The following is a 26113-nucleotide window of genomic DNA, read 5'->3' on the forward strand; positions in this document are numbered from 1 at the left end:
AAAATGGGAGGGAACTTCTTCCTGACGTACAAAATGTAGACACAGGGTTGAGGATGTAGCTCTGTGGTGAGATGTTTGCCTACCAGGCACAAGGCCTTCCCAGGAGTTAACCCTCAGCAATAGGGGCAGATAAGAAAACCATAAAACAACACACACACACAGACACACACACACACACACAGACACAGACACAGACACACAGACACAGACACACACACACACAGACACACACACACAGACACACACACACAGACACACACACACACACACACAGACACACACACACACACACACACACACACACACACACACACACACAGGAATTCCAGATTCACTTCATAGATAGATCAGTCAGACTTGGTAAAAAGGGAAACTGTTAGTCTGAATCTATTTTTCTTAGCTAGTAATGGAAACTATTCCCAGTAATAAAAGGAAAATAGATAAAGATAAGAAGAAAAGGTAAATAAGAGCTGAGAATGATGTAGACCTCCATGTGCCACCCACCCAAACAATAACTAAAAACAAAAGAATGGTGGTGAAGACGCTGACATCTGCTGTAGGGGCTCACACACACAGGGCAAGGAGTGTAGCAAGAAACCCTTGAAACTACAGCCAACTCACCAATGAAGCCCATACTCCTTCCTAGCACAAAGATGCCATTGAGGGCTCCAATGTCAACATATTCATCAGCTTCCTCCCTGAAACACACAAACAACCGGTTCTTTAAAAATGAATCATGTGACCATCTTCTTAAAGAGACAGCACTACTTCCTCCCAGAGAGCAGTTCTAGTTCCAAAGCGGAAAAAGTGGCAGAGCTGGAGGTGACTTTTAGCCTTCTTCTTACACCTCCACACACTTGCTAAGTCCCCTCACAGTTGGGAGGAAACAGCAGAAGAAATCAGCTAGCCCTGGAGCTGAGGCTCTGCCGCTCACCGGGTGAAGGAGCCACAGTTCCTGAGCATGTCCACAAACGCAACGCCGATGAAGCCGTCCACATTCAGGATAAGATTTGGCTTCTGAGAAGGCAAAGGAAAAAAAAAAAGGTTTATCATTTCTTATTTTTTTTTTCCTGATGTCTTCACTGTTAGTCACTATTACTGTGGTGGTTTATAGGCATGTTATTTGTATACTCTGTAAAGATTATCTTTATTATTCTAATGCTGATTTCTCTGGTTGCAATGCAGACACGACCCTGGAATGCTTATTCTAAGTATCTCCTGCCTCAATGCTGTGTGAGCGTGGCTCCCCATTTAAATATTTATAAAATCACCACTAACAGATAAGTAACTTAATTAGACTGAGACGCTCCTGGGAGTTCGGTGAGTCTTATATCTGGATTCGTCTGTGAGAACTTCCCAGAGAGGACTCAATAAGGGGAGACCTGAAACGACTGTGGGAAGCACCATCTCACAAACTAGGAGCCCAGGTGGAGCGGAAGGAGAGAGCTCGCTGGGATGGACTGAGCCACTCTGTCCTGCCAGCCTCTGCCTGCCACTCCAGCCTGGAACCCCTAGAAGACAATACATGAATCCTCCCCTGTGACCTGCCAGGCATTTGTCATAGTAACGGGAAGCTGCTAACATTATGACTTTGAACTTTGGGCAGGCTGTGGGAGACAGACAGCAATGTCTACTATTTAGTGACTTCAAAGCCAGCCTATACCACATAAGCCCTGTCTCAGAACAAACAAAAACCTCCATAACTAAGAAATCCATCCCAAAATAGGACAGAGGGAGGGGTGGGGGTGGGGGGTGGGGCAGAGGTGGACACAAAACCCTCCCTTCCTTACCTTGGAGGTGGTAATCTTCTCCACTTCCAGGGCATAGTCGAGCAGCGGGGTGGCGGGGAAGTGCTGTTTGACGAAGTCCTTGAGGATCTGCACTCGCATGTCTGGGTTGTTTATCTAAAAAAAGATCCAGTTACAGAAACACCCGCTCAGACACAGCAGCCAAGGGATATGCTTGTGTGACAAGTGGACAGACCTGTCTGTACCTGTGCTACCCTGGAGCCATCATGGGGACCCAACTTATGCATACAATTCCTCATAGCACCCCTAAGGATAACGCTGAGAGCTGGAAGGATTTTCAAGACCCCTTATGTCTCATTTGGGCCTCAAAACAACCTCTGTAGTGGCCTCTTTTATTATATGAAAGGAATTGGGCCTCCCCCCACCCACCCCAGATGGTTAGGAAGTTAACCAGTATCTGTGATGGTAGGCAGAAGGGGCTGGATTCAGCCATTCTCTACCCTGTTTTAGGTTCCGGTCACAAGCCAGGCTGCCAACCAGCTCTATCATCCAGTCGAGCGACAAAAAATGTTCTGCGCATGCTGGGACTAGGGCAGCAATGCGCACCCAAACAGCTTAGGAAGAAATCCAGACCTGGGACAGACGAAGTTTCCCATCTGTTTAGAGACTGCCCTGTCCTGGTTGGTTTTTGTCAATAAGCTAGAGTTACTTGGTAAGGGAAACCACGAATGAGGAAATGCCTCTATTAGAATGGCCTGCTGGCAACTTTGTGGGAAATTTCCTTGATTAATGATTGAAGTTTCCCCTTCAGTTCCTGCCCTAACCTTCCTCAGCCAAGGACTCTGCCCTAACAGCTGTGAGATGAAAGAAAGTCTTCCTTCCCCATGTTGCCTCAGATCAGGGTATTCTTATCCCAGCAACTGAAACCCTAACTAAACTGGATGTAATGGTGCACAGTTTTAATTCCAGGACCTGGGAGGTAGAGATAGGAGGATCTCTGTGAGTTTGAGGCCAGCCTAGTCTACATAGGGAGTTCCAGGACAGCCAAGGCACAGAAAGACCATCTCAAAAAACAAATAGAAGAGGAAGAGGAGAAGCCGTAACTAAAAGACCCCGTGGCTGATAGTGGGTGAGTAAGATGACTCAAACATACTCTAAATCCTACCACTGGTGACCTAAAGGACATGCTCTCAGGGCATCCACATGACTGTCATCCAGTACAGGGCCACACTAACCGTTTAAAATACTCTGTCTTTCCCTATGGGTCTATCTCAGTTGGGCTTGCCTTAATATTACTACTTCTCTGCACCGAGTATGCCAAGTCTAACTGTCTGATTTGCCTTAACCAATGCAATAGGAGTAAAGGGGGAGCTGGTGAGATGGCTCAGCAGTTAAGAGTGCCGACTGCTCTTCCAAAGGTCCTGAGTTCAAATCCCAGCAACCACATGGTGGCTCACAACCATCCGTAACGAAATCTGATGCCCTCTTCTGGAGTTGGAGTGTCTGAAGACAGCTACAGTGTATTTACATATATTAAATAAGTAATAAAAAAAAAAGGAGTAAAGGGCCAGAGATGGATCAGCGAGTTAAGGCATCTGCCATGAAGCCTGACTCTAACAGGTTGGCCTTTGACCATCTGCAGTCCCCGTCGTCGTCGTCGTCGTCCCCCCCCCCCCCCCCCCCGCAAGCCCATGGCTGTTCTGTCATTCAAGTGCTGCTTAGCTTGAATGACAGAACAGCCATGGCTAACCATGATGGACACCGTATGGCTGCTGAGGGTCCCTCAGATCTGTGTGACAGGAAGTGCAGTCTGGTAGAAGGTAATTGACACTTCTTCCTGATCTTTCTCCTACAAGGTCGATTGGAAAACTGAAGCTGAAAGCTGAAAGACCTGAGAAAGAACCCTGAGGGCCATCAATCTAGAGCATGACTGGGAGAGTCACCTTGCCTTTGGCATCGGTCTATAGATCCAGAGCTCTGCATACCGGGAGTCAAGAGCATGAGTGTTTCTTGCTCCTTTTGAAAGTCTGTGTTTTGTCTGCACTTATGTGTGTCCACCACCTGTTTGCTGGTGGCCAGAATCCAGAAGAGGGTGTTACAGTTATAGTTGTAAGCTGCCATGTGGGTGCTGGGAACTAAACACACGTCCTCTTTAAGAGCTGCAAGCACTCTCAACTGTGATGCCATGGCTCCAGGCCTCCTATCACCACTCATTCCACAGATGCCTCAGTTTACCGATTTTACTCGATGGCCGATGCCCATGATCAGCTTCCCCTCCTTCTTCATCTTGTTGACGAACTCCATGGGAATGATGCCGCTGTCAAAGGCTTTACTGAACATCTTTGCTGCGGCATCCAAGGCACCCCCAAACCGGTCTCCCTGTAGGAGAGACAAAGCAACACTGCTGAGGGGGATGGCTTTCCCAGCCCTGCAGACCATCCCAGGATGCCCTGAGCAGAATCTGGCCTGGGGTTTTTACCCTGGGCTCCTAGGATCCTGCTGCATTTAGACAGCATGATTCCAGAGCTGCTGCCTCCCAGGAAGGCCAGACTTACAATGGTGAGCAGCCCTGAGGTGAGGCTGGAGACCAGGTCCTTCCCAGCCCGAGCACAGATGATGGTGTTATGGGCTCCAGAGACAGCTGGCCCGTGATCAGCTGTGACCATCAGACACATCTCAATGAACTGGCAGGAATACTTGGGCAACCTAAAGGAGGGCACACAGAGGCGCAGAGTTGGAACGAGATCCAGGAGCTACAATGACAAGGACACACTTTCCTCCGTAGCCTGATACTACCACCACCAATCCCAAGCCAAACCCTTCTTGATTCCTGTGCAAGGCTGCAGTTATTAAACGCCGTAGAGCATGTTACTAACCACCAAGCCATCTTTCCAGCCCATAAAAGGTTTCTGAATGTGCAACAATCAAAAGCTAACTCAAAATAAAATTGTAGTGAATCTGCCCTAAGCCCAGTGCCCTATCACCCCTGCCCATGTGTCTCACCTTCTCTGGAACCAGAGGAGGCCGAGGACACCACCGATGCCCATCTCCTCCTTGAAGACCTCGGTGATGGGCATGCCCGCATAAATGAGCTCCTGCCCTCGCTCATCACAGATGCTGGTCATGAATGAGGCAGGTTTTCGGATCAAACCCAGCTCCTAAGCAGACATGAGGACAGAAGGTTATGGTGGCCAGCAGAGGGCTTTTTTTTTTTTCCCCAAGACAGAAAGCTGTGTGTGCTCTCAGGAATGCCTTGGCCGCTCTGATGGCCAAGCAGTAAGTACCCAGACAAACTCTTTTCAAGAAGTAGAGGCTAGCAAGGCATAGAGGTGCACACCTTTTATCCTAACACTGAGAGACAGGGGCAGGCGATCACTGAGTCCGAGGACAGCCAGGGTTACATAGAGAAATCAGACCAAACAACAACAACAACAACAACAACAACAAAAGAGAAAAAAAGGAAAAGGAAAAGGAAAAAGAAAAGAAAAAGAAAAAAAAAAAAAAGAGGTGGAGGCCCAGGGCAGTAGACACACCAAGTTTGAGGACCACCAAGACTATTTAGCAAGCCTGCCATAGTGTGCCTTTTACTTAGTGGATCTGACTCTATTAATGTCTGTCCATGTACAATTTAGTTAATTCCTTTTAACTGCTTGATGGCACCTCATAATTATCTTCTGATAATCTCCTGTGATAAACACTAACTAAACAAAAATTTTAAATATATTCCTTTGTAAGTTCTAGGTAAGCATTCCTTAGAAGCAGCTTTCTAAGCCGGACAGTGTGGCACTTGTCTTTAATTCCAGCACTCAGAAGGCCAAGGCAGGTGGATCTCTGTGAGTTCAAGGTCAGCCTGATCTACAGAGTGAGTTCCAGGACAGCTAGGGCTACACAGAGAATCCCTGTTTTGGAAAACCCAAAAAAAGGAAGAAGGAAGAAGAAAGGACAGAGGAGAGAAGGAAGAAGAAGGAGAAGGAAGAGGGAGAAAGGAAGAAGGAAGAAGAAAAGGAAGAGGAGGAGGAGGAAGAGGAAGAGAAAGAATAAGTAATATGACCATGAACTTCTGATCTTCCTGCCTCTACTTCCCTAGTGCTGACTGTCAGCCCCTAAAAGCTGGCTCCTTCCAACATCAGATGTGGGCTGTGTTGCCCATTCTGTCACCTGACCTAAAAATAAAACCAGGGACAGTTCTAGTATACAGTGGATGGGACCCAGAGTTAATCAGAGAGGTTTCTAAGTAGTTGGAAGGGGCCTCATATCCAGGAGGTCAAACCACCTTAAGATTCACCAATCTAGCCAGGTGTGATGGCACACACCCTTAATCCTGGCCCTTGGGAGGATCTCTGAGTTTGAGGCCAGCCCAGTCTAGTAAGTTCTAGGACAGCCAGGGCTACCTGTAAGAATACCAACTAAGAGCTAGGCATGGGAACAGAAGCACTCCAGCAGCAGAGGCAGACAATCTCTGCATTTTATACATAGCAAGTTTTAGGACTGTAGAAAGTATGTTTTCAAGACAAACTAATGAAACCCCCAAATCCACCTTCACCCTCCAGATACCCATGACACTTACTCTGGCCCAAGAGTAGTCCATGGGCACTGTTGGAGGTGGCACTTCCTGGGCAGGTACAATGGCTCCTTTGGCCACCAGATCTTCATACACAGACCTGGGAGGGAAGGAGAGACAGGAGACACTATGGTTTCTATAGACATTTTTTTCTAGGCTTTATCCCAAACACTGTAGGCATCTTGGGCCGACAGTGCCCTACTCCTACCAACTGGATCCCAAGAACTAAATGAAAACAAACTATGGCCCAGGATGTCCTGACCCCGACCCCTTTAGCTCCCCTTCACTGGATGAGGCCTCATGGGAAGCTGGATGTGAGAACCACGGGAAGAGACGAGAACAGCCAAGGCAGATTCAGGAGGTAGAAATAGAAAAAAATAAATGTCCAATAACTCTATCAGCCAGAAGTGATACACGATACTCCAGATGACACTGTTTGCTTGTTTGTTTGTTTGTTTGTTTCTTGAGACAGGGTTTCTCTGTGTGCTCCTGGCTATCCTGGAACTCACTCTGTAGACCAGGCTGGCCTGGAACTCACACAGATCCTCCTGTCTTTGCTTCCCAAGTGCTAGGATTAAAGGCGTGCGCCAAAAGTGCCTGACACTTTCTAAACACACCCAAGCCCATGTCTCTTTAACGGCCACCAACACCAACCAAGCCTGTGGCCTCAGAAACCAAACAAGGTTTAACACCAGCCTCATTGGCCTTGACCTGATACTTTTACAACTAAAATAAAACAGAAGCCAGGAAAAAGATGGTTTTCCCTGTAGTGCATTAGAGCAAATGAACAGCTAGGAGTATCCAGAGTCCCCCCACCACCACCACCGTGTTATGGGGGCTGCTGTCCTCAGGAGGGATCAGGAAAGATGGGGGGACCACATCCTGCCCACTCCTTACTGAATGATTTCTCCAAGCTCATCGAAGCTTCGGGGCACAAACACTCCTGCTTCCTTCAAGGCCTGGTTCTTGGCTACTGCAGTTTCAGAAGCCTGGTTGGCACAAGCTCCAGCATGGCCAAACTGGACCTGGAAAGCAAAGAACAGCAACTTTACTAGGCTGGTCAGTTCTCCAGGAAAGAGAAGAAACCCTGGGAAACATTAGTACTGACCACAGGCTGGCCTGTGCCCAAGGCTTCACATGTGTTCCTTCATCTAAGCCTTTGTATGCTAACTAAATAGGTAGGAGAGGCAACTCCCCTATCACAGATGTGGCACCTGAGGTGGGAGAAGTTAACTTCTCCAAGATGACATACATAGTGTACAGTAAGGTGAGATTCAGAGCTGTCAATCCAACTTCAAGATCACGCTCTTCTCATGAGCCACGTTTGCTATCCCTGTGGCCAGTGTAAGAGGGATGGAAGGAAGGTTAGCTCTCAGCAACAAGCAAAGGGTAGAGTTAGTTATGCCTAGAAGCTCAAGAGAGTTCATATGAAAGCAAAAATCTCAAGCTGTTCAAAAAGTCATCGTTTAGCTGGGCGGTGGTGGCACACGCCTTTAATCCCAGCACTTGGGAGGCAGAGGCAGGTGGATCTCTGAATTCGAGGCCAGTCTGGTCTACAGAGTGAGTTCCAAGACAGCCAGGGCTACACAGAGAAACCCTGTCTTGAAAAACCAAAAACCAAACAAAATGTCAGCGTCATCACTAGGCTTACATCTCTATAGCAACAACTAGCAACTGCTTCTTCATTCTGACCATGGGCTGGAATAAGGTGTATACCCAATGAAACAGGAACATGGAGGAAGAGAAAAAACCCATCAAATACTTTACCAGGGGTGGTGAGATGGCTCAGTGGCAAAAAGTGCCTGCCACCAAGCAAGACAACTGTGGAAAGGACAGACTCCTACATATTGTCCTCTGACCCTCAATGTATCACAAGTATGCACACTCCCACTCTAAATATAGTAAAAAAAAAATTTAAAGAGTTAGGTGGGAGTCAAGCAGTTGGGAAAATAAATGAATTGACCTCTGACTTAGGATGGGACCCAGCAAGCAATCGTACTAGCATCTCATCTGAGTAACCAGTGCTTCCCACCACCAAGCGCTAAGAGCTCCACTCACAGGATGCTTTGTCTGCTGCCTACTCATGTTTCCTCAAGGACTGAGTGACTGCCCACCAACCACAAGGTAGTATGTGGAAGCAGTTGAACCTGGACGATTTTGGTCCCAGCCCGCGGTATTGCAGATTTAAATGAACAAAGGAGAATCCGTAACATGCTTTGTAGAAAAGTTAATAATTATTTTTCTGCGCTCAGAAACTCGCTCTGCGAAGCTCAGCAGATATTTCATAGTGGATCCCTTCTGCTAAGCTGCTCAGGCTGACCTCTGAATTCCTGGCCCCAAGCAATTCTCCTGCCTCAGCAACATGTGTAGGTCATCATACCTGACCAAACAAAACTTTAAACTCTGGGATTTCTCAATAATAGCATTTTCCTGACTTAAAGCAGCCCTGTTTCTCTGGTGGGCTGGGTGATTGCCTTGAGGGCCTGTGTTCTGAGACCCACACTTGCAAAAGTGCCACTTTATAAGGCCTATCTTGAATTCTCCACTTTTTAAATGTATCTGACTATTTGAACCTTTATGTATACATATGCACAATGTGTATATAGTGGCCAGAAGAGGGCAGCATGTCCCCTGAAATGAGCTACGGAGGACTAAGTATGCTGTCCTGTAGGGAGGTATTGGGAATTGAACCTGGGCCATCTGGAAGAACAGCCAGTGTTATCTCTGCAGACCCAGTTTCCATCTCTCAACTATTCCCTCAGTAGCTGCCTTCAGTGTGCCATTAGGGGCTTTCTCACTCTTCTCTCTCTGAAATTAAGAGAGTGACCTGCTCAAGGATTCAAGATCAACTGCTACCCAGACAGCTACTATACTAGCTGATAATCCTTGAGCGTCATACAACAATCTGAATTACTTTTAAGCTGGGTTGGTGATGCACACCTTCAGTCCCAGCACTCGGAGGCAGGTGGATCTATGAATTAGGGCCAGCCTGGTCTATAGAGTACCTGGATAGTCAGAGCTACACAGAGAAACTGACTTGAAAACAACAACAAAAGTAAAAATAAACAAATAAATAAACTCAAGTCTTAAAAAAAAAAAATTACCTCAAAAATGTAACACATTTCAATGTCCTGTGCTCCCCATGAATAATGGGTAGTGTCAGCAAGATCCAAAAATGGAGGTGCTGACCCCTTAGAGGAATCCTTGGCATGGTTGGGTAGGAAGACAGAAGGAAAAGCAGGCACAGAAAGAGTGGAGGAGTGTTGGGGCGACCTTCCCATTCATCGGATGAAGGTGTGTCCCTGTATTTCCAAATGTTGACTGCTGGGCAGAGACAGAGCTAAGTGCTAGCAAGACTTTGGTATTGTCTTTCTATCACCTGCCTAAAAGAGTCAGGCAGCTCTCAGTGCCCGAAGCGACAAGGAGATGGATCAGTTGTTGTCTTGCTGCTGATGAGCTCAGACTAAAACGTGGCATTTTGTAAAATAAAGAGCTGATGGCCCAGAGCTGGAGCAAGAAGTGTGGGGCAGGATTCTGGTTGGACACAGACAGGACACGCACACAGACACACAGACAGAGAGACAAAGACAGAGAAATAGAGACAGAGACAGACAGACAGACAGACACATACACACTCGAGACAGAATGGAGGTGTAAGCAGGCAGTGAGACCCACACAGGGACACAGAATGGCAGATGCCAGGTTAAGTTAGCTAGCTGAGAGACTGCCCCAGTGTGATGGTTTGTATATACTAGGCCCAGGGAGTGGCACTATTAGAAGGTGTGCCCTTGTTGGAGTAGGTATGACACTGTGGGTGTGGGCTTTAAGACCCTTATCCTAGCTGCCTGGAAGTCAGTCTTCCTCTAGCAGCCTTAAAGTGAAGATGTAGAACTCTCAGTTCCTCCTGCACCATGCCTGCCACCATGTTCCTACCTTGATGATAATGGACTGAACTTCTGAATCTGTAAGTCAGCCCCAATTAAATGTTGCCCTTTATAAGACTTGCCTTGGTCATGGTGTCTGCTCACAGCAGTAAAATCCTAACGAAGACAAAAGTTGGTATCAGGGGTATTGCTGTGATAGGCCTGACCATGCTTTTGTTTGGAAGAAGGTGGATTTTGGGACTTTGGATTTGGAAAAGCCGTGTAATGCTTTAAATGGAGCTTAATGGGCTATCCTAGTAGGAATGTGGAAACTTTGTTACTGAGAGTGGTTTGAATTGTGTGGCCCTGGTCCAAGAGGTTTCAGTGAAGAATTTCAGTACATGGCATAAAGACTGTTTTTGTGGTATTTTGGTGAAAAAAATTTGTGGCTATCTTTTGCCCTTGTCTGAAGAGTCTGCCTGAGGCTAAGGTGAAAAGACTCAGATTAATTGCACTGACAAAGGATATCTCAGGAAAGTCCATCATAGACTTTGTTCTCTGGTTAAGTCTCATGAAGAACATTTTAAACAAGCACAGCAAGCTGAGAAAGGAAAAATATAAAATATATGGTTCCAGTATTATAGGGGCACCAGGAGGTGAAACGGAGCCGAATCCTGTGTTCCAGGATATTAAATTGAATTAAGGGACCTTGGGGAAGACCCCACCCAGCTAAATTTAGGTCCAGATGTGGTAGTACAAGCCTTTAATCCCAAGAGGCAAAGACAAGCAGATCTCTGAGTTCAAAGCCAGCTAGAACAGAGCAAGATCTAGGTGAAGAAAAACTTAAATCCAGGCTTGGTGGACCACACCTTTAATCTCAGTGTTTAGGAGACAGGCATGCAGATATCTGAGTTCAAAGTCATTCTAAGGAGCAAGTTCCAGGACAGCCAAGCTTACACAGTGATGGAGCTAGAAAACAGAAAGCTAGTGATAATGTAGTAGATCAAGGGAGCCATGTTCCAGCCCCAGCAAACAGCTTTGATCATGTGGCTCTAGCTTTAGAGTCCAGAATAGAAGGGACTACTGGGACAATTGATACTGGTTAGCTGGAGCTAAGAAATTAGTGGTGATTAAAAAGAGACCAGCATCACTGAGGTAAAATCTTCTGGGAAGTGTTTTCTTTTTTTTTGTTTTGTTTTTTGTTTTTTCGAGACAGGGTTTTTCTGTATAGATAGCCCTGGCTGTCCTGGAACTCACTTTGTAGACCAGGCTGACCTCGGACTCAGAAATCCACCTGCCTCTGCCTCCCAAGTGCTGGGATTAAAGGCGTGCGCCACCACGCCTGGCGGGGAAGTGTTTTCTGAGAGCACAAAGAAGCTGTGTTCCAGAGACAGCCAAGGTTGTGTGTACCTCATGCAGCTTGCACTTGATAACGTGAGTCACCCAGGTGGTACGGGTTTTGAAGGCACAAAGGGGTCATGAAGCAGCTGAGGCTTGGCACTGTGAGAGGCCAGAGAAGGCTACTGGTGAAGGTGCAGCCTCAGTTGCAGTTGATAGCCCAGGTCTAAAAGGGTCATACAAAGAAGTTGAGGCCTGACACCAGGAAGGGAGACTATGAGAGGTTATTGGTGAAGCCTAGTTGCAGCAGAAGACAACAGTGTATTGGAGACGCCAGTACCATGGGATGATCACTAAGAACAGCATCAGCAGTAGAGTTACTCTACTTGAGCTTACAGTGCTAAAAAGGGCAGAGCTAGAGAAGTGACAACAGCCCGTTGGAGAAGCCCAGAAGATCATGTGTATCCCAGACACTGGAACAAGAAGCTGTAACACTGAAGTTGCCTTGGTAACTTCAAGGTGTTCGAGATGCCAGAGCAGTGGAATACCTGCAGAGGAAAGCTGCTAACAGGGAGTGAAACCAGACCAGGACAAAGAAGTTTGTTGCAGTCAACAAAGATAAAAAAGGAGTAGGAGATCTGAAGACCACTTTGACATCAGAACTAGAGATGCAGAGTATTGAGTTTGCCCAGCTGGTTTCCTGTCTTGCTTTGGGAATTACAGTTAAGTGACTGGATAAATCTCAGAAAAGACTTTGAACTTTTAACACTGTTGAGACTGCTATAGCCAGGGAGTAGTGGCACACACCTTTAATCCCAGCACTTGGGAGGTAGAGGCAGGCAGATTTCTGAGTTTGAGAGTGAGTTCTAGGACAGCCAGAGCTACACAGAGAAATCCTGTCTCAGAAAAGAGAAAGAGAGAGAGAGAGAGAGAGCTATAAACTAATAAACTATTGGGGCTTTGAAAGTTGGACTTGCATTATGCTATGTTTAGGTATGGCCCCAATAGACTCCTATGTTTGAACAAGCCTATTCGGGCTAGGAAATGGAATGTGATGGTTTGTACTCACTAGGCACTATTAGAAGGTATGATAGGTGGGTCACAGTGGGTGTGGGCTTTAAGACCCTCATCCTAGCTGCCTAAGAGGCCAGTATTCTGCTAGCACCCTTCAGATGAAGATGTAGAACTCCCAGCTCCTCCTGCACTGTGCCTGCCTGGATGCTGCCATGCTCCCTCCTTGATGATAATGGACTGAACCTCTGAACCTGTAAGCCAGCCCCAATTAAATAAAGCTGTTGGCCTTGTGATGGGTGTCTTAGTTAGGGTTTTACTGCTGTGAGCAGACACCATGACCAAGGCAAGTCTTAAAAAGGCCAACATTTAACCTCGTGCAGGATTCAAAAGAGGACCCCAAATAGAAGAGTGGAAGAGTGGAATTATTTTGTGAGGAAAGGCCTGGGAGGAAGAATGTGCCAAGAGAAAGGCAAATGAGAAGCAACTTTACCCATAGGTTCCAGACCTTTGCCATCACTTCTGTTTTGGCTTTGTGGTGTGCGTGCGTGCTTGCATTCATGTCTATGGAGGTCAGAGTTGATAATGGATATTTGCCTTAATCACTCTCTACCTTATTTTTTGAGACAGCATCTCTCACCGAACCTAGAAATCACCGATTAACCTAGACTAGCTGACCAGTGAACCAGTCTTCACCTCACCCCTTTGGAATTTCAGGCCTGTACCACTGTATCTGGATTTTATTTGTGTGCTGGGGGCTGACTCTCAGTTCCTCATTGTTGTGACCAGCTGAGCTTTCTCCCCAGCCTTTGTTTGGCTCTTTTACTCTGTAACTCATATTAGCCTTGAACTCCGGATCCTCTTATCTCTGCCTCCAAAATGCTGAGATTACACTTTCGGCCACCACGCCTGGCTACAGCTATCTTGTTTAAATCATCCAAAAGTCCAATTCTGCAGCTCTGGAAATGGAGGTACCGATTTGCCAGGTGCCAGCGCACAGAGCTGACCTTAAAGCCTGTGCCAGCAACCTCTGAAAGGTCGGCAGAATTCTGGATCCTCCATCCCCCTTTACTCACTTGGGAGAAAAAAAAAATCCCACACACTTCACGTTTATAAACTGAACTTGGGGCTGGAGAACTGGCTCAGAGGTTAACAGCACTGTCTGTTCCTCCAGAGGTACTAAGTTCAATTTCCAGCAACCACATGGTGGCTCACAACCATCTATAATGAGGTCTGGTGCCCTCTCCTGGCTTGCAAGCATAAATGCAGACAGAACACTGTACATATAATAAATCAATCACTCAATCAATAAAAAGAATCATACTTGAAGTGTGCATAAAAGTCTGCCCTAAGAATAACTGCATCTCGAGTTCCTTTTGTAGTGACTATCTATCTCTATCGCGCGCACAGATTGGCCTGGCTGTCCAGTGCACAGGTGCATATGATGACCATATCCTCCCAGTCCAGACACACATGCGCTCCGCTCGATGTGTACAAGGCTACTTCCATCTTTTGGCATTACAATGTTACAGGGCCTGTTCTACCCACGTCCCTCGAAGCATCTTTGAGTTCCTATTCGTAGGATACACAGGAATGGAGCTATTCCTTCAGAGATGTGCGACTCCAACAGCCACTTTAAGTTTATAGGTAGAGAGCATCACTGTGGGCTAGGGATGTAAAGCATTTGCCAGCATTTGAGGGTTCAGTTAACCCCTCTACCACAGCAGCAACACTGCTATAAGAAACTTAGAAGCCAAACCTGCTCTATACACATACCATCAAGAAACCCACAGGCTGTTCCATGCTGATGATGAATGAACTGGTTAGAGAATTGCTCTGTTTTGTTTCCTTGAGAGGAGTCTCACTGTGAAGCTCTGCCTGTCCTGGAACCCACTGTGTAGAACAGGCTGGCCTCGAACTCAAAGAAACCTGTCTGTCTCTGCCTCCTGAGTGCTGGCCCTGAAGGCGTGCTACCACACTCAGCTTGACAGATAATTTTTATCCTGCATTTGATTTCTGTCATGTGATTGGCCATCTTCCCAACAGAGGATAGGTTTTTGTTGTTTTGTTTTTAAAAGACTTATTTATTTTATGCATATGAGTACACTGTAGCTGTCTTCAGACACACCAGAGGAGAGCATCAGATCCCATTACAGATGGGAACCGCACTCAGGTGGTCAAACTGATGGCTGCACCTTTAGCCATTTGTTCACCTCACATGCCTGTACCCTAGTACAGCAAGAACAATGCTCTCCCCGCTATCTCCCACGGGGCTTCCCTAATCTGACCTAAGATTAGGTTTCCAGGCTAAGCCCAAGCCGTATCCTCTCCCTGCTTATGCTCCCTTGTGCCAGAACTCAATGTCTCATCTCGACCTTCACCTGCTGGTGAATGTGCAGCAGAAGAGTCTAGGTGAGATAAAATTCCTGGCAGGCAGAACTTGGGCTTGGCTTTGTAGTCACAAAGTGAGCAGCACGAGTTTACTGAGGGAATTAGCAGCTGATGGGGATGATGTCAGTACGGTTCAGCTCAGACAGCCATTTCTGCAACCTCATCCCCTACTCAACGACAGCCGGGGTCCCACTCATACCTCGGAGGAGAACATGGTGGCACAGGTCCCGATACACCAGCAGACCACTGGCTTGGTGAGGCGGCCCTCCTTGATGCCCCGGCAGATCTTATATTCCTCTGTGCCCCCTATCTGCAAAGGGAATGGGAGGAGAGAAAAGCCCCACAAGTTAGTGGAAGCTGCTTCAAGCTTTCCTAGGACCGGCCCTACAACAGGAAAAACCGCGCACGTAACACATGCGCAGAAAGGAAAAAAGAGCCCCACAAAAACACAACAACCCCATGAAATAAAAGTCGGCTACAAAATCAGGACACAAACCTGGGCTACGTAACAGGTAGTGAGTTTAACTTCTCCCCGAAAGATTCATCCTAGGTATGTAAGGAATTACGAAGGGACGGTCAGTGTCTTAAGGCCGTTCGTGCCTGGGTGTCCCTTTCTAATCTGTGATGACGAAGGATTAGAGCCTCTCCCAGAAGAACAAGTAAGGAATGGGCTTATAGAACTCTTCTGGAGCTTTAAATAAATAAATAAATAAATAAATAAATAAATAAAAAGGAGGCCCTCCCAGGGGTTGGGTAGATGCCCCAGCAGTTAACAGCCCTTGCTACTCTTCTAGAGGACTGGGCTTCAGTTCCTAGCACCCAAATGGTGGATCACACACATCTATGAGTCCATTTCCAGGAGACTGGCACCTCACTGACTGCTGCAGGCAGGAGGCATAGGCACACATGGTGTACGTGGTGTGCAGACACACAAAGGCAAAACCGCACATATACATAAGATTAAAAAAAAAAATGAAAATTATAAAAGAAGCTGGCCTCACTGCTCCAGCCGTCTTTCCCAGCGAGTGGAGACAGTTCCTCCTTCACTGCTGCTCACGGCCAACAGAGCAAACTCTCAGCCCCAGAATCTTACCGGCTGTACCACCAGGACGATTGCTTTAAGGTGTACAGTGCCAGGGTGCTTGAATTCTTAAAAATGCAAATCCCAGACTACCTTTATAATCAAAAGGAGACCCCTCCCTCAAAAACAACAATGGCAACAACAACGTACCTCCCCAAGAACTACGATCATCTTGACTCCTGGAGTGTCCTGGTAGCGCAGCACGTGATCCATGAATGTGGACCCAGGGTACCTGTGGGGGGCAGGGAGGACAGAGGATCAAGGGACAGCCTGGGGAGGTGTGGGAGCATGTGAGAAGCACTCCACTACATACACGGATTGTTCATGGGTGTCAGATTCAGCAGCTCAGGCTAATGGAAATAGGTGTGGGGCGTTAAGAGCAGTTCCCCTCAACAAACTTACACAACTTCATTAGGGCCTCAGGGTTTGGGCAGTGAGTAACACACCATGGATGCTGCCGCTAACTAACTCCACTGTAGAAGATTCCCAGCTCCTACCTGTCCCCGCCGATGGCCACGCCCTCATAGACACCATCTGTGGTCCGAGAGATGATGTTATTGAGTTCATTAGACATGCCTCCTGAACGTGAGACGTAGGCCACGCTGCCTGGGCGGTACAGTTTGGAGGCCAGGATGTTGTCCAGCATTCCACCAGTATTCCCGATCTTAAAGCATCCAGGCTTAATGCCCCCAACCTTCAGAGGCAGAAACAGCAGTTAAGGCGAACCAGGGTGCCGGAGGAACAATGAAACCCTACCTTACCTGCCCTGTGCCTCTGTCTAAAGTGGAGAGAAGTGGCTGGAAGGATTACACTGTTGGGAGCCGCCCCCACATTCGCCGTCACAAGATGGCGCTGACATCCTGTGTTCTAAGTGGTAAACAAATAATCTGCGCATGTGCCAAGAGTAATTTTCCACTACATGTACTCTGCCTTTACTCGGCCATGGGCTGCAGCCAATCAGGGAGTGATGCGTCCTAGGCGAAGGATAATTCTCCTTAAAAGGGGACGGGGTTTCCGCCATTCTCTCTCTTACTTGAGCTCTCTTGCTTGCGCTTTTGCGCTCTGCGCTCTGGCGCGCTGGCTCCTAAAGATGTAAGCGGGGGGGGGGGGGGGGGGCCTTTCGTTTTTGGGGCTTGGGGCTTGCGCTCCTGGCTCCTGAAGATGTAAGCAATAAAGTTTTGCCGCAGAAGATTCTGGTTTGTTGTGTTCTTCCTGGCCGGTCGTGAGAACGCGTTTAAGATTACACCTGCCCATGAAGAACCTCTTCCCTCCCTTAGGACACTCTGCGAGACGTGTGTCTAAGACAAGGCTCTATACTCAGTTCTACACCAGTCTGCTTAACAGTACGTCCTCTCCCTTACATCATGGGTTACAACACCCAGCAAAGATGTGCCTGCCACACAGCTGGGCTTCTCTAGGTACAATGACATCTTGCTTATTACAAACAATCCTTTACTCATTACAAAATGGTATTTCAGCATCCCTATCCAGCACGTATGAGGTCCTCAGAGAGTCTCTAGCACCAGGGTGGGGAAGAAAGAATCCTAGCTCCTACTTTTTTTTGTTTGTTTTTTGAGACAGTATCACACTATGCAGCCCTAGTTAGCCTGAAAATCATTATGGAGACTATCCTTGAACGAAAAGAGATCTGCCTGCATCTGGCTCCCAAGTACTGAAAATAAAGATGTTACCACCACCACACAAAGCCTTAGCTTCAAATTTTTATTTAAATTTATTTTCGTTTTATGACTCTGGGTATTTTTGCTTATTTTGTGTGTATGTACTATATGCCAAGTCCAGAAGACGACGGCAGATGCTCTGGACTGGGGTTACAGAGGTTGTGAGCTGCCATCTAGGTGCTGGAAACAGAGCCTGGGTTTTCCACAAGAGCAACAAGGGCTCTTAAACACCCAGCCATCTCTCCAGCCCCAGCTTCAATGTTTACACAACAACTAAATTAAGACAAACAGAGCAATTTCTTCTAATGTGAAGTTCTGAGTAAAAAAATAAGCCCCCAGATAGCTTTTTAATTTGGCATATAGTTAATGGAATAATTAAACACTACATGATAGTTGCATTTAAGGACAAAAGCATTAAAAACAACAAATATCACCCATTAACCCCTTGTTAACTATGAAAGGAATAAGACGGTGACAAGGGACCTTTACAAACCAGGGGGCCGGGAGGCTGGAGATGGCTCAGTGGTTAAGAGCAGTGGTTAAGAGTTTAGTCAGTTTCATAACAGCTAGTCATTGTCCTCTGATACCTGTAACCCCAGCACTGAGGGAGGCAGACAGCAAGGTCACTTAGGGCTTGCAGGCTTCTGGTCTAATCAATAAACTATAAAAGCCCCAGGTTCAGGGAGAGACCCTGCCTCAAAGGAATAAGATGGAGAATAACAGAGACTCCTTGACATCCACCCTGGCTTCATACATACACACACATACACACACACACACACACACACACTCACCGTAGCTGGCCCAATGATGGTCACTCCCTTCTGGTCGGCCTTCTTGATGAGCTTCCGTGTGAGGGCCTCAGGGATACCTTCTGCTATGATGGCTATGGTGCGGATCTAGAGGATTAACATTTCAAAGTAACATTGAACTTGTGAACATTTCACCTCTGACAGACACTGAGGCCCTCCTCCTAAGCCCAGTGTTCTCAGCCAGGTTTCAAGAACAAAGTAAGGGGAAGAGAATGTACCTTCTCCCTCCCACATGCCTCAGGTCCTGCCCTGATCATTTCAAACGTCTCTCAGGAGAGGCATGGGGTCAGCGAGATGGCTCAGCAGGCAAATGCACTTGCTGCCAAGCCAGAGGACCTGAGTTTGATGCCCAGGGCAAATATGATAGGAGGAGGAACTGCCTCCCGAATGTTGTCCTCTGATCTCCACATGCACCCCGCGTCCCACATACACACACATAGCAGTAGACATTGAAACAAACCTCCATTGGCCAGTGACACACGGACTCAGTTGCATGAGCAGAGGCAAATGCTTCCAAGTCTTTGCTAGTCTGTAGCTACGCTCTCACCTAAAACCTCAGACTCACCTGATCCCTACCTGCCTTCCCCCCACCCCCAAGTACCCAGCCAGTCTTATCTCCATCCCTGCAGGCTGTAGCCAGTGCACAACAGAAGCAAGCTGTTCCCATACTTGCCTAGACTGGGCTAGAGGGACTGAAGATCTAAGAACCATCTCTCTTTGGCTCTGGACCCGTCTGTAAAGGGTCCCAAGATCACAGTTTAGGTTTTGTGGGTCTTGTGGTCTGTGTACCAGGTTTTCAGTGTGTAAGTATCCATGCACAAAACATAAATGAAAGCACTGGCTGTTTTAATAAAAAAAAACCTTATTTGTGGAAACAGGTGGGGGCTACCATTTTGCCCTGGGATGTTTTTGCCAAAGTCTGCTCCAGCCTGAAAGAGCAGCTCATCTAAACAGCAAAACAAGTTATATTCTCCACTCATTAACTGAATAACTGGATCAGAGAATAAAAAACAAACAAACAAACAAACAAAACCACTGGTCTATAGCAGGCTTTTACAAATCACTAACAAAAGGCAAATATTGCAACAGAAAAGGGGGAAGGAGGAATAGGATCCAGGGCACAAATGGCAAGCCAGTGTTTCTGTTAGTTAGTTTTAATTAATGTCCAAAGACATGCAGAGTATACAGAACACTAATTCATTACATAGTTGCTTGGTGTTGGCAAGTAGAAACTGGAGCTGGTGAACACCTTTAATCCTAGCGTTCTGAGAGCAGAGACAGGTGGACCTCAGAGTTTCAGGCCAGCCTGGGCTAGATGACGAGACCAGTCTCAAAAGAAAACAAAACTGAATTCCTGCTAATTGGAGTTTAGATCGTGAATGCTCTGGAAGCCTGGATGTATTAGAAATTTCCAAACGGTCATTCTGATGTAGCAGTTCAACTTCTAGACATCTGTGTCAGGGTGATCTGATGGTTTGTATATGCTTGGCCCATGGAATGTGGCACTACTGGGAGGTGTGGCATTATTGGGGGGAGTATGTCACTGGGCTTTGAGGTGTCTCTGCTCAAGCTCTGTCCAGTGTGGAAAGAGACCCTCCTCTTGACTGCCTTCCTCCAGCCCCGTGTCTGCATAGATGCTGCCGTGTTTCCCACCATGGTGATAATGGACTGAACCTCAGAATTTGTAAGCCAGCCCCAATGAAATGTTTCCGTTCTAAAAGTTGCCTTGGTCATGGTGTCTCTTCACAGCAATGGAAACTAAGACAGGGGATGATCAGGAATACGTGCAGATGTTAATCCAAGACACTTGTGACAAGACTAGGAAGGACAAGAGTGATGTTGCCAATCTACTGGTCAGAACGAGGTATGGGGTGGGTATGCTGAAACCTGGTGGCCATGTTGCTGAGAAAAGAGATTTGGAAGTATCCACCTGCTATTCATTCTGCCCTGAAATAAGTACAGAATACCCTGTAAGAAGGTGTTTTGGGGGATGGTGCTAGGGATAGAACTCAAGGCCTTATATTCATAGGCAAGGGCTTTGCCACTGAACGATACTCAGCTCAAAACAGTGCTTCTGAGACTGGTTCAAGCCAGTCTGGGAGGGAATGAGCTGGAACTGATTTCTGGTAACCCAGCGAGGTAGCCACTGCTCACGCTGAACTCTTAACCCACTCTGAGAAGCACCCATCTTCAAGTACTTTCACCCAAGCCAATTCCCAAGTCCTTGCTCACAAGTGGCCGTGACTGTAAATTCCACTCAGGAGCTCTCTCTGATTCCCCCCTAGCTATCCCAGGTGCAGGCTCTACCTGGGCATAGTTCATGGTCTCCATGGTGCTGTCGTAAGCGGACCGCAGAGACGCAAAGTTGATCAGCACGTCTACCTCCGGGTGCTTCTTCATGGCGTCAGCCATGTTCTTGAAGACAGGGATCAGGATTTCCTTGTGTCCCCAGTAAAACTTCTGCTTGTGATCCCCACTGCAAGAAAACAGTGCAAGAGTAAGAACACCCCTAACCCACCAGCTCTGGGGAGGGGAAACTGAACGGAGGAACTTCTTCAAGAACAGCAAGATTCCCTAAAAGTTCCTATCTGAGGGCAAGGGGTCCCCAGGAACGTGGACTGTCCCAATCCCTGGGATGGGTAGATCCCTCCCATGCAAAGATGGGAGGCTGACTCTCAAGCTTCATCTAAAGGTGAGAATCCCACTTAGCCACTTCCAGACTCCCTGCCTTGGGGTGACTCACGTGAAAGGGTAGACCATGGCAGCCACTGAGGGCTCGTCTCGGGAACACACGTAGTCAAAGTCCAGCATGCCCTGCACAGCCCGGGTCTGCATGCCCCACACGATGGCCTTGGTATGTCGGCTGAAGAGGGTGGCACTCTTTCCTAGTGGGCAAAGACACAGCAAGTGCACCCAGAACACACACCTTAGGAAGATCCACGGGGCTCCCTTCCTGAACCCCTAGGCTACACGTCCAGTTTGGAAGTTCTTCAGAGCAGCAAACGAAGGGTTAAGATAATAAATCCTGAGAGACTTGCCTCAGTTTTTCTAGAAGGAAGCAGCAGACGGAATGACAACTGTCTAACGAGACCCGCGTGGCCAGAGAATAGTCCCACGGTGAACAGAGAAGGAGTCCTCAGACAGAAAAGGGCCCACGGCGGAAGATGCCTGAGAGTTCTCACAGGGCAAGCTAAGTGTCCCAGCTACGCTACAGATTCAGGAGTCCTCCATAACGTACTCCGTGGTCTGCATACTCAATAAGGTATTTGTCATTCTTTTGTTTCAAATTTGTCATTAATTAATTAATTTCTCTTACATGTATAGGTGTTTTGTCTCTTAGGTATGTCTGTAAATCACGTTTGCCTGGTGCCCACGGAAGCCAGAGAGGGCGTCGAATCCCCTGAAACTGGAGCTAACAGCTGGTTGTGCACAGTCATGTGGGTTCTGGGAATTAGACTCAGGTCCTCTAGAAAACCAGCCAGTGCTCTTAAGCGGAGCCATCTCTCCGGTCTCTTGTTTGTCTTTTTGAGACAGAGACTCACTATGTAGCTCTGGCTGACAAGCACCATGCTGTACAGACCAGGTTGACAGCAACATCACAGAGATGTGCCTGCCTCTGCCGCCCAAGTGCTGGGAAAAAAGGCATACGTCACCACACGCAACAATTTTTTAATTTTTATTTATTTTTAATGCGTGTATAAGTGTTCTGGCTACATGTATGTTTATTGTGTACTCCTTGTGCAATGCCTGTGGAGACCAGAAAATGGAATCGGATCCTCCAGAACTAGTTATGAGCAGATGTGAGCCATCTGCCACATCAGTGCTGGGAACTAACCAAGTCCTCTGCAAGATCTGTAAGTGCCGTTAACCTCTGAGCCTTACTTCGAGCCCCAGCTGCTGGTTTTTAAGCAGGATTTCATGTAACTGGGGCTGGCCTTGAACTCACCATGTAGCTAAGGACAACCTTAGACTCCTGATCTTGCCTCTCCTTCCTAACTGTTGGTACTGCAGGCTCATAACACACCACCAGCTCTTCTCCCTTTACTTTCAGTTTTTATGTAACCCAGACTGCCTGGAACTCACTATACCTTAATCTGTGACAATCTCTCAGTCTCAGCTTTTTGCCTGCTGGAATTGGAGGTATGAGTCACCATGCCTGGCTCAATTTTTAAAAATTATTAATTATTATTAATGTTTTTTTAAAACAGGATTTTCTTGTGCAGCTCTGACCTGGAATTCACTCTTGTAGACTAAGCTGGCCTTGAACTCAGAGATCTGCCTCTGCTTCCCAAATGCTGGGATTAAAGGCTCATGCCACCACCTCCACCCTTAATAAATTATTTTTAGAGGCACAAGAAAAAAAGTTTACCCCTTCCTGTTTTGCTGAGGACTTTATAGTCCCAACAGTATTAATCAGCCTGTAAACTAGAGAGAAACCCAGCAACAATCAGCATTTAAATACACACAAATTCTAGGTCAGTAGGGGTCCTGTACAGAGGCTTGAGGCAGCCAGGGCTGAGGCTAGCCCAGCCTTATCTCAACACAAGCCAGCACAGGGCCACAGGGCCCTCACCCGAATCCCTAGACCCATTCTCCCACCCTCCTTATCTCCCAAGTGTCTCTTGGCTGCTCAGAACAATCCTCTTGAGACAGGCTTTCTAATAGCAGGGAAGACTTTAATGAACCGAGCAGGCTGGGCATGGTGGTTCACATTTTTAATCCCAGAACCGGGGAGACAGAAGTAGGCAGTGGTCTACAGAGTGCAAAACCCTCATTGAATAACAGGGAAAAGGCTATGATGGTACAAAGAGGCTACAGGAATGCAGCCACTAGCCAGAAGGGAAAGGTCCCTCGATTGTCTTCCCCTTTCAACTCCCCGAATGACCTAGGGAAGGAAACCAGCCATTGGGGGACATTCTGTGCTCCCCTAGGGAGAGCAATGCATCTCACCCAGAGGCCTCTGATATTAACCTACTGTACTACGGCACGCTTGGCTAGCCAAGATCAAGGTCTGAATAAATCCTCCTGCAGGCCAGCAGTAAGCCTCTTACTGCAAGAGTCAGAAGGCTCTTGATTCGTGAACACCTAGATTTACTGTCATCCCGGGGTTCCTATAAGACGTGGAACCTTAGAGTAAGAGCTGCCACATAATCCAGTCTCATCCTTTCTAGCCCAGGAAATTGAAACAGATATCCACATAGATGGTGGTCCTGGGTCACCTTGGAGAGCCAGGATTACAGACTTGACAAAAACACAGTCGTGTGATAAAGGAGGCCATAAAGTAGTGAGGCTCTGACATTCCCAGGGGAGCCCCCACTGAGTCCAAGTGCCATGCTACATAGAAACCCATCTTCAGAGATAAGGACGATGCCCACCCACACCTCCTGCTTTAAAGTCAGAGTTCAAGTGCTTACCTCCTTAAGCAGAGAGAAAGCAAAGCCAAGAGGGCCACTGGCATCAGTAGCAGGAAGCCCCTCCCCTCCCTCCAACCTTAATGGCCCTACTAAGAGTGGAGGGCACTCTCCATGACCTGGTCTCCTTCCTGTCCTCTCTCTTCTCTAGCTTAAGGACCAAATGAAGGTGCCTGCCTCCGCCCGCTTCCCCTAGGGGAGGAGGGCTCCCTGGAGACTGAGTCTGTCTGTTGCTGCTCTATCAGCACAAAGGCCTCGCCTTCCAGGAAACCGTGATCGCGCTGGAGGCAGACAATGAAAGGATTAAGAGCTAGCAGAGGGGCTGGAGAGATGGCTCAGGGATAAGAGCTGGTTGTGCTCCTGCAGGGGACCTGGCTTCCCTTCCTAGCAGCCATGTCAGGTGGCTTACTTACTAAAGATACAACTGCCTGGAGCTCCAGCACCAAGGGATCCAACACCCTCTTCTGCTCTCCCAAGGCACCTGCGCTCACATCCATCACTCCTCACCCCACCCCAGCTAAGATACACTCAAGTCCACATACTTAAAAGTAAGCCTTAGGGGCTGGCGAGATGGCTTAGTGGGTAAGAGCACTGACTGCTCTTCCGAAGGTCCTGAGTTCAAATCCCAGCAACCACACGGTGGCCCACAACCATCTGTAGCGAGACCTGACGCAACTTCTGATGCATCTGAAGTCAGCTACAGTGTACTTATGTATAATAATAAATAAGTCTTTAGGCTGGAGTCAGAGGAGTTACTAGAGCAAGCAGGACTGACTGGAGTGAGCAGGGTGGACCAGAGCAAGCAGAGGTCCTAATATTCAATTTCCAACAACCACATGAAGGTTCACAGTGTATTCATATACATAAAATAAATAATTAAAAAAAAAGTAAGCCTTAGAAACAAAAACTGATAGTCAGAGGGGGCCACTGTCTTTGTTTAGATATTTCTACCTTCTCTAGGGATCAGTCATCGATGAAGACTCTCTTGCCCTTACAACTGTGAATGTCAGATACACTAGGCAGAGCTCAGTGGGATAGTGGTTTGCTCAGCATGCAAGGAGGCTCTGAGTTTGGTTCCCAGTATTGGAAAAAAATCAAGTCATAAGAAAGTCCTGATACAGGTAACTGAGTAATCTACCTGATCTACCTGCTTGGTCAATGGGCAAATGTGTGTGTGAGATGTGTGTGTACCTGCACTGGAAATGTCCACTGTCAACTGTGACCTCTGACACCAAAGACCACACCCCTTCAGGTCCTGAAAAAGACAGATACTAGCTGACCTTCCTACTTTCTCTCTTCCCACCTTTCTCTGCTCTTCTATCAAACCTGGGAGAACCCTACACTGCTCTGGAGTCAGGAGCGGTGGGGCGCACACGGCTGGCGGTACTCAAGTTGCTGAAGTCGCGGCACGGAAGCAAAGCGATGAGGAGATGCAGATGAGAGTCAGGGTGGAGGTGCGGTCCCTTCCCTACAGCAGCCAGCAGTCAGATCAGAGGTATCAACTGCTCTCTGCCGCTCCCCTTTCAGCTGATGGCACCCTCTTCCCCAGGACCATCCCTGCTGACACCCCTGAGTCCCAGAGCTGTGGGCTGGCTCTCGCTCCTTCTGTCTCCACCTCCCGCCAAGGAAAGGAGCCAGAGACAGCCACACAGGGAAGAGACTGCTGTGCTGGGGCAGGTAAATTCTAAGCAGGAGAGGGAAGGGACAGAGAGCAAAGACTAGGACTCAGGGAGGGGGGGGGCACACCAAGGTGGAGACAGGAAATGTACTACACGGCACTGCAACCCACCAGGGAAGAAAGGAAGCACAGAGAAACTGGGACCCGCTAACAAAGCCACACGCAGAGTTGGGGCACAGTGGGGGCATCCTACCTTGCAGGGATCTTGGACTTGGGACTGAATCTGTTAAAGAAAATGACCAAGGCGTCTGAGTGAACTGCTGGTGGGAGGCTTTGGTGGGAGAGGGGAGAAACAGGGGACAGTTCCACAGAGAAGCCTTCCGGTGCTGTCACTGTGTCATGGCAGACAGCAGGAGTAAAGCCAACGAAAGAGGCAAAGCACCAGTGGGCAGAACAGAAGCAGGCGTGACAAAGAACCAGGGTATGGGGAGAGGGCAAGGAGAGGGACACTAGGGAAGTGCAGTCAACATTCAAGTCCCCTCTGGGTGACACTTCCACTATGGCCTTCAGGCTAGCTGAGTCACGCCCTCTCAATGAGGA

The 26113-nt window shown here is 47.7% G+C and overlaps 1 protein-coding gene and 1 non-coding gene across 3 annotated transcripts in view; both read right to left on the bottom strand.

Annotated features, from left to right (window-relative positions):
- The window catches only part of Acly (ATP citrate lyase), a 51649-nt gene that overhangs the window by 1042 nt on the left and 24494 nt on the right, over window positions 1–26113 (bottom strand). The window contains exons 14-28 of one of the 2 annotated variants that reach the window (NM_001199296.1): window positions 25767–25796; window positions 21228–21369; window positions 20792–20960; window positions 18467–18571; window positions 16491–16687; window positions 16144–16225; window positions 15112–15222; window positions 7207–7334; window positions 6316–6409; window positions 4752–4906; window positions 4304–4454; window positions 3984–4127; window positions 1791–1904; window positions 935–1017; window positions 622–698 (exon numbers count right to left, since the gene is read on the bottom strand). In NM_001199296.1, the coding sequence (NP_001186225.1) occupies window positions 622–698; window positions 935–1017; window positions 1791–1904; window positions 3984–4127; window positions 4304–4454; window positions 4752–4906; window positions 6316–6409; window positions 7207–7334; window positions 15112–15222; window positions 16144–16225; window positions 16491–16687; window positions 18467–18571; window positions 20792–20960; window positions 21228–21369; window positions 25767–25796 (1782 nt within the window). The remainder of the gene's footprint in view (window positions 1–621; window positions 699–934; window positions 1018–1790; window positions 1905–3983; window positions 4128–4303; window positions 4455–4751; window positions 4907–6315; window positions 6410–7206; window positions 7335–15111; window positions 15223–16143; window positions 16226–16490; window positions 16688–18466; window positions 18572–20791; window positions 20961–21227; window positions 21370–25766; window positions 25797–26113) is intronic. The other variant, NM_134037.3, reaches the window with a different exon arrangement.
- Window positions 1018–1087, bottom strand: Mir7116 (microRNA 7116). Its single transcript, NR_130343.1, has one exon. It is a non-coding gene; the product is annotated as a microRNA 7116 (primary transcript).

This window comes from Mus musculus, chromosome 11 (genome assembly GCF_000001635.26).
Source record: "Mus musculus strain C57BL/6J chromosome 11, GRCm38.p6 C57BL/6J".
NCBI lineage: Eukaryota > Metazoa > Chordata > Mammalia > Rodentia > Muridae > Mus > Mus musculus.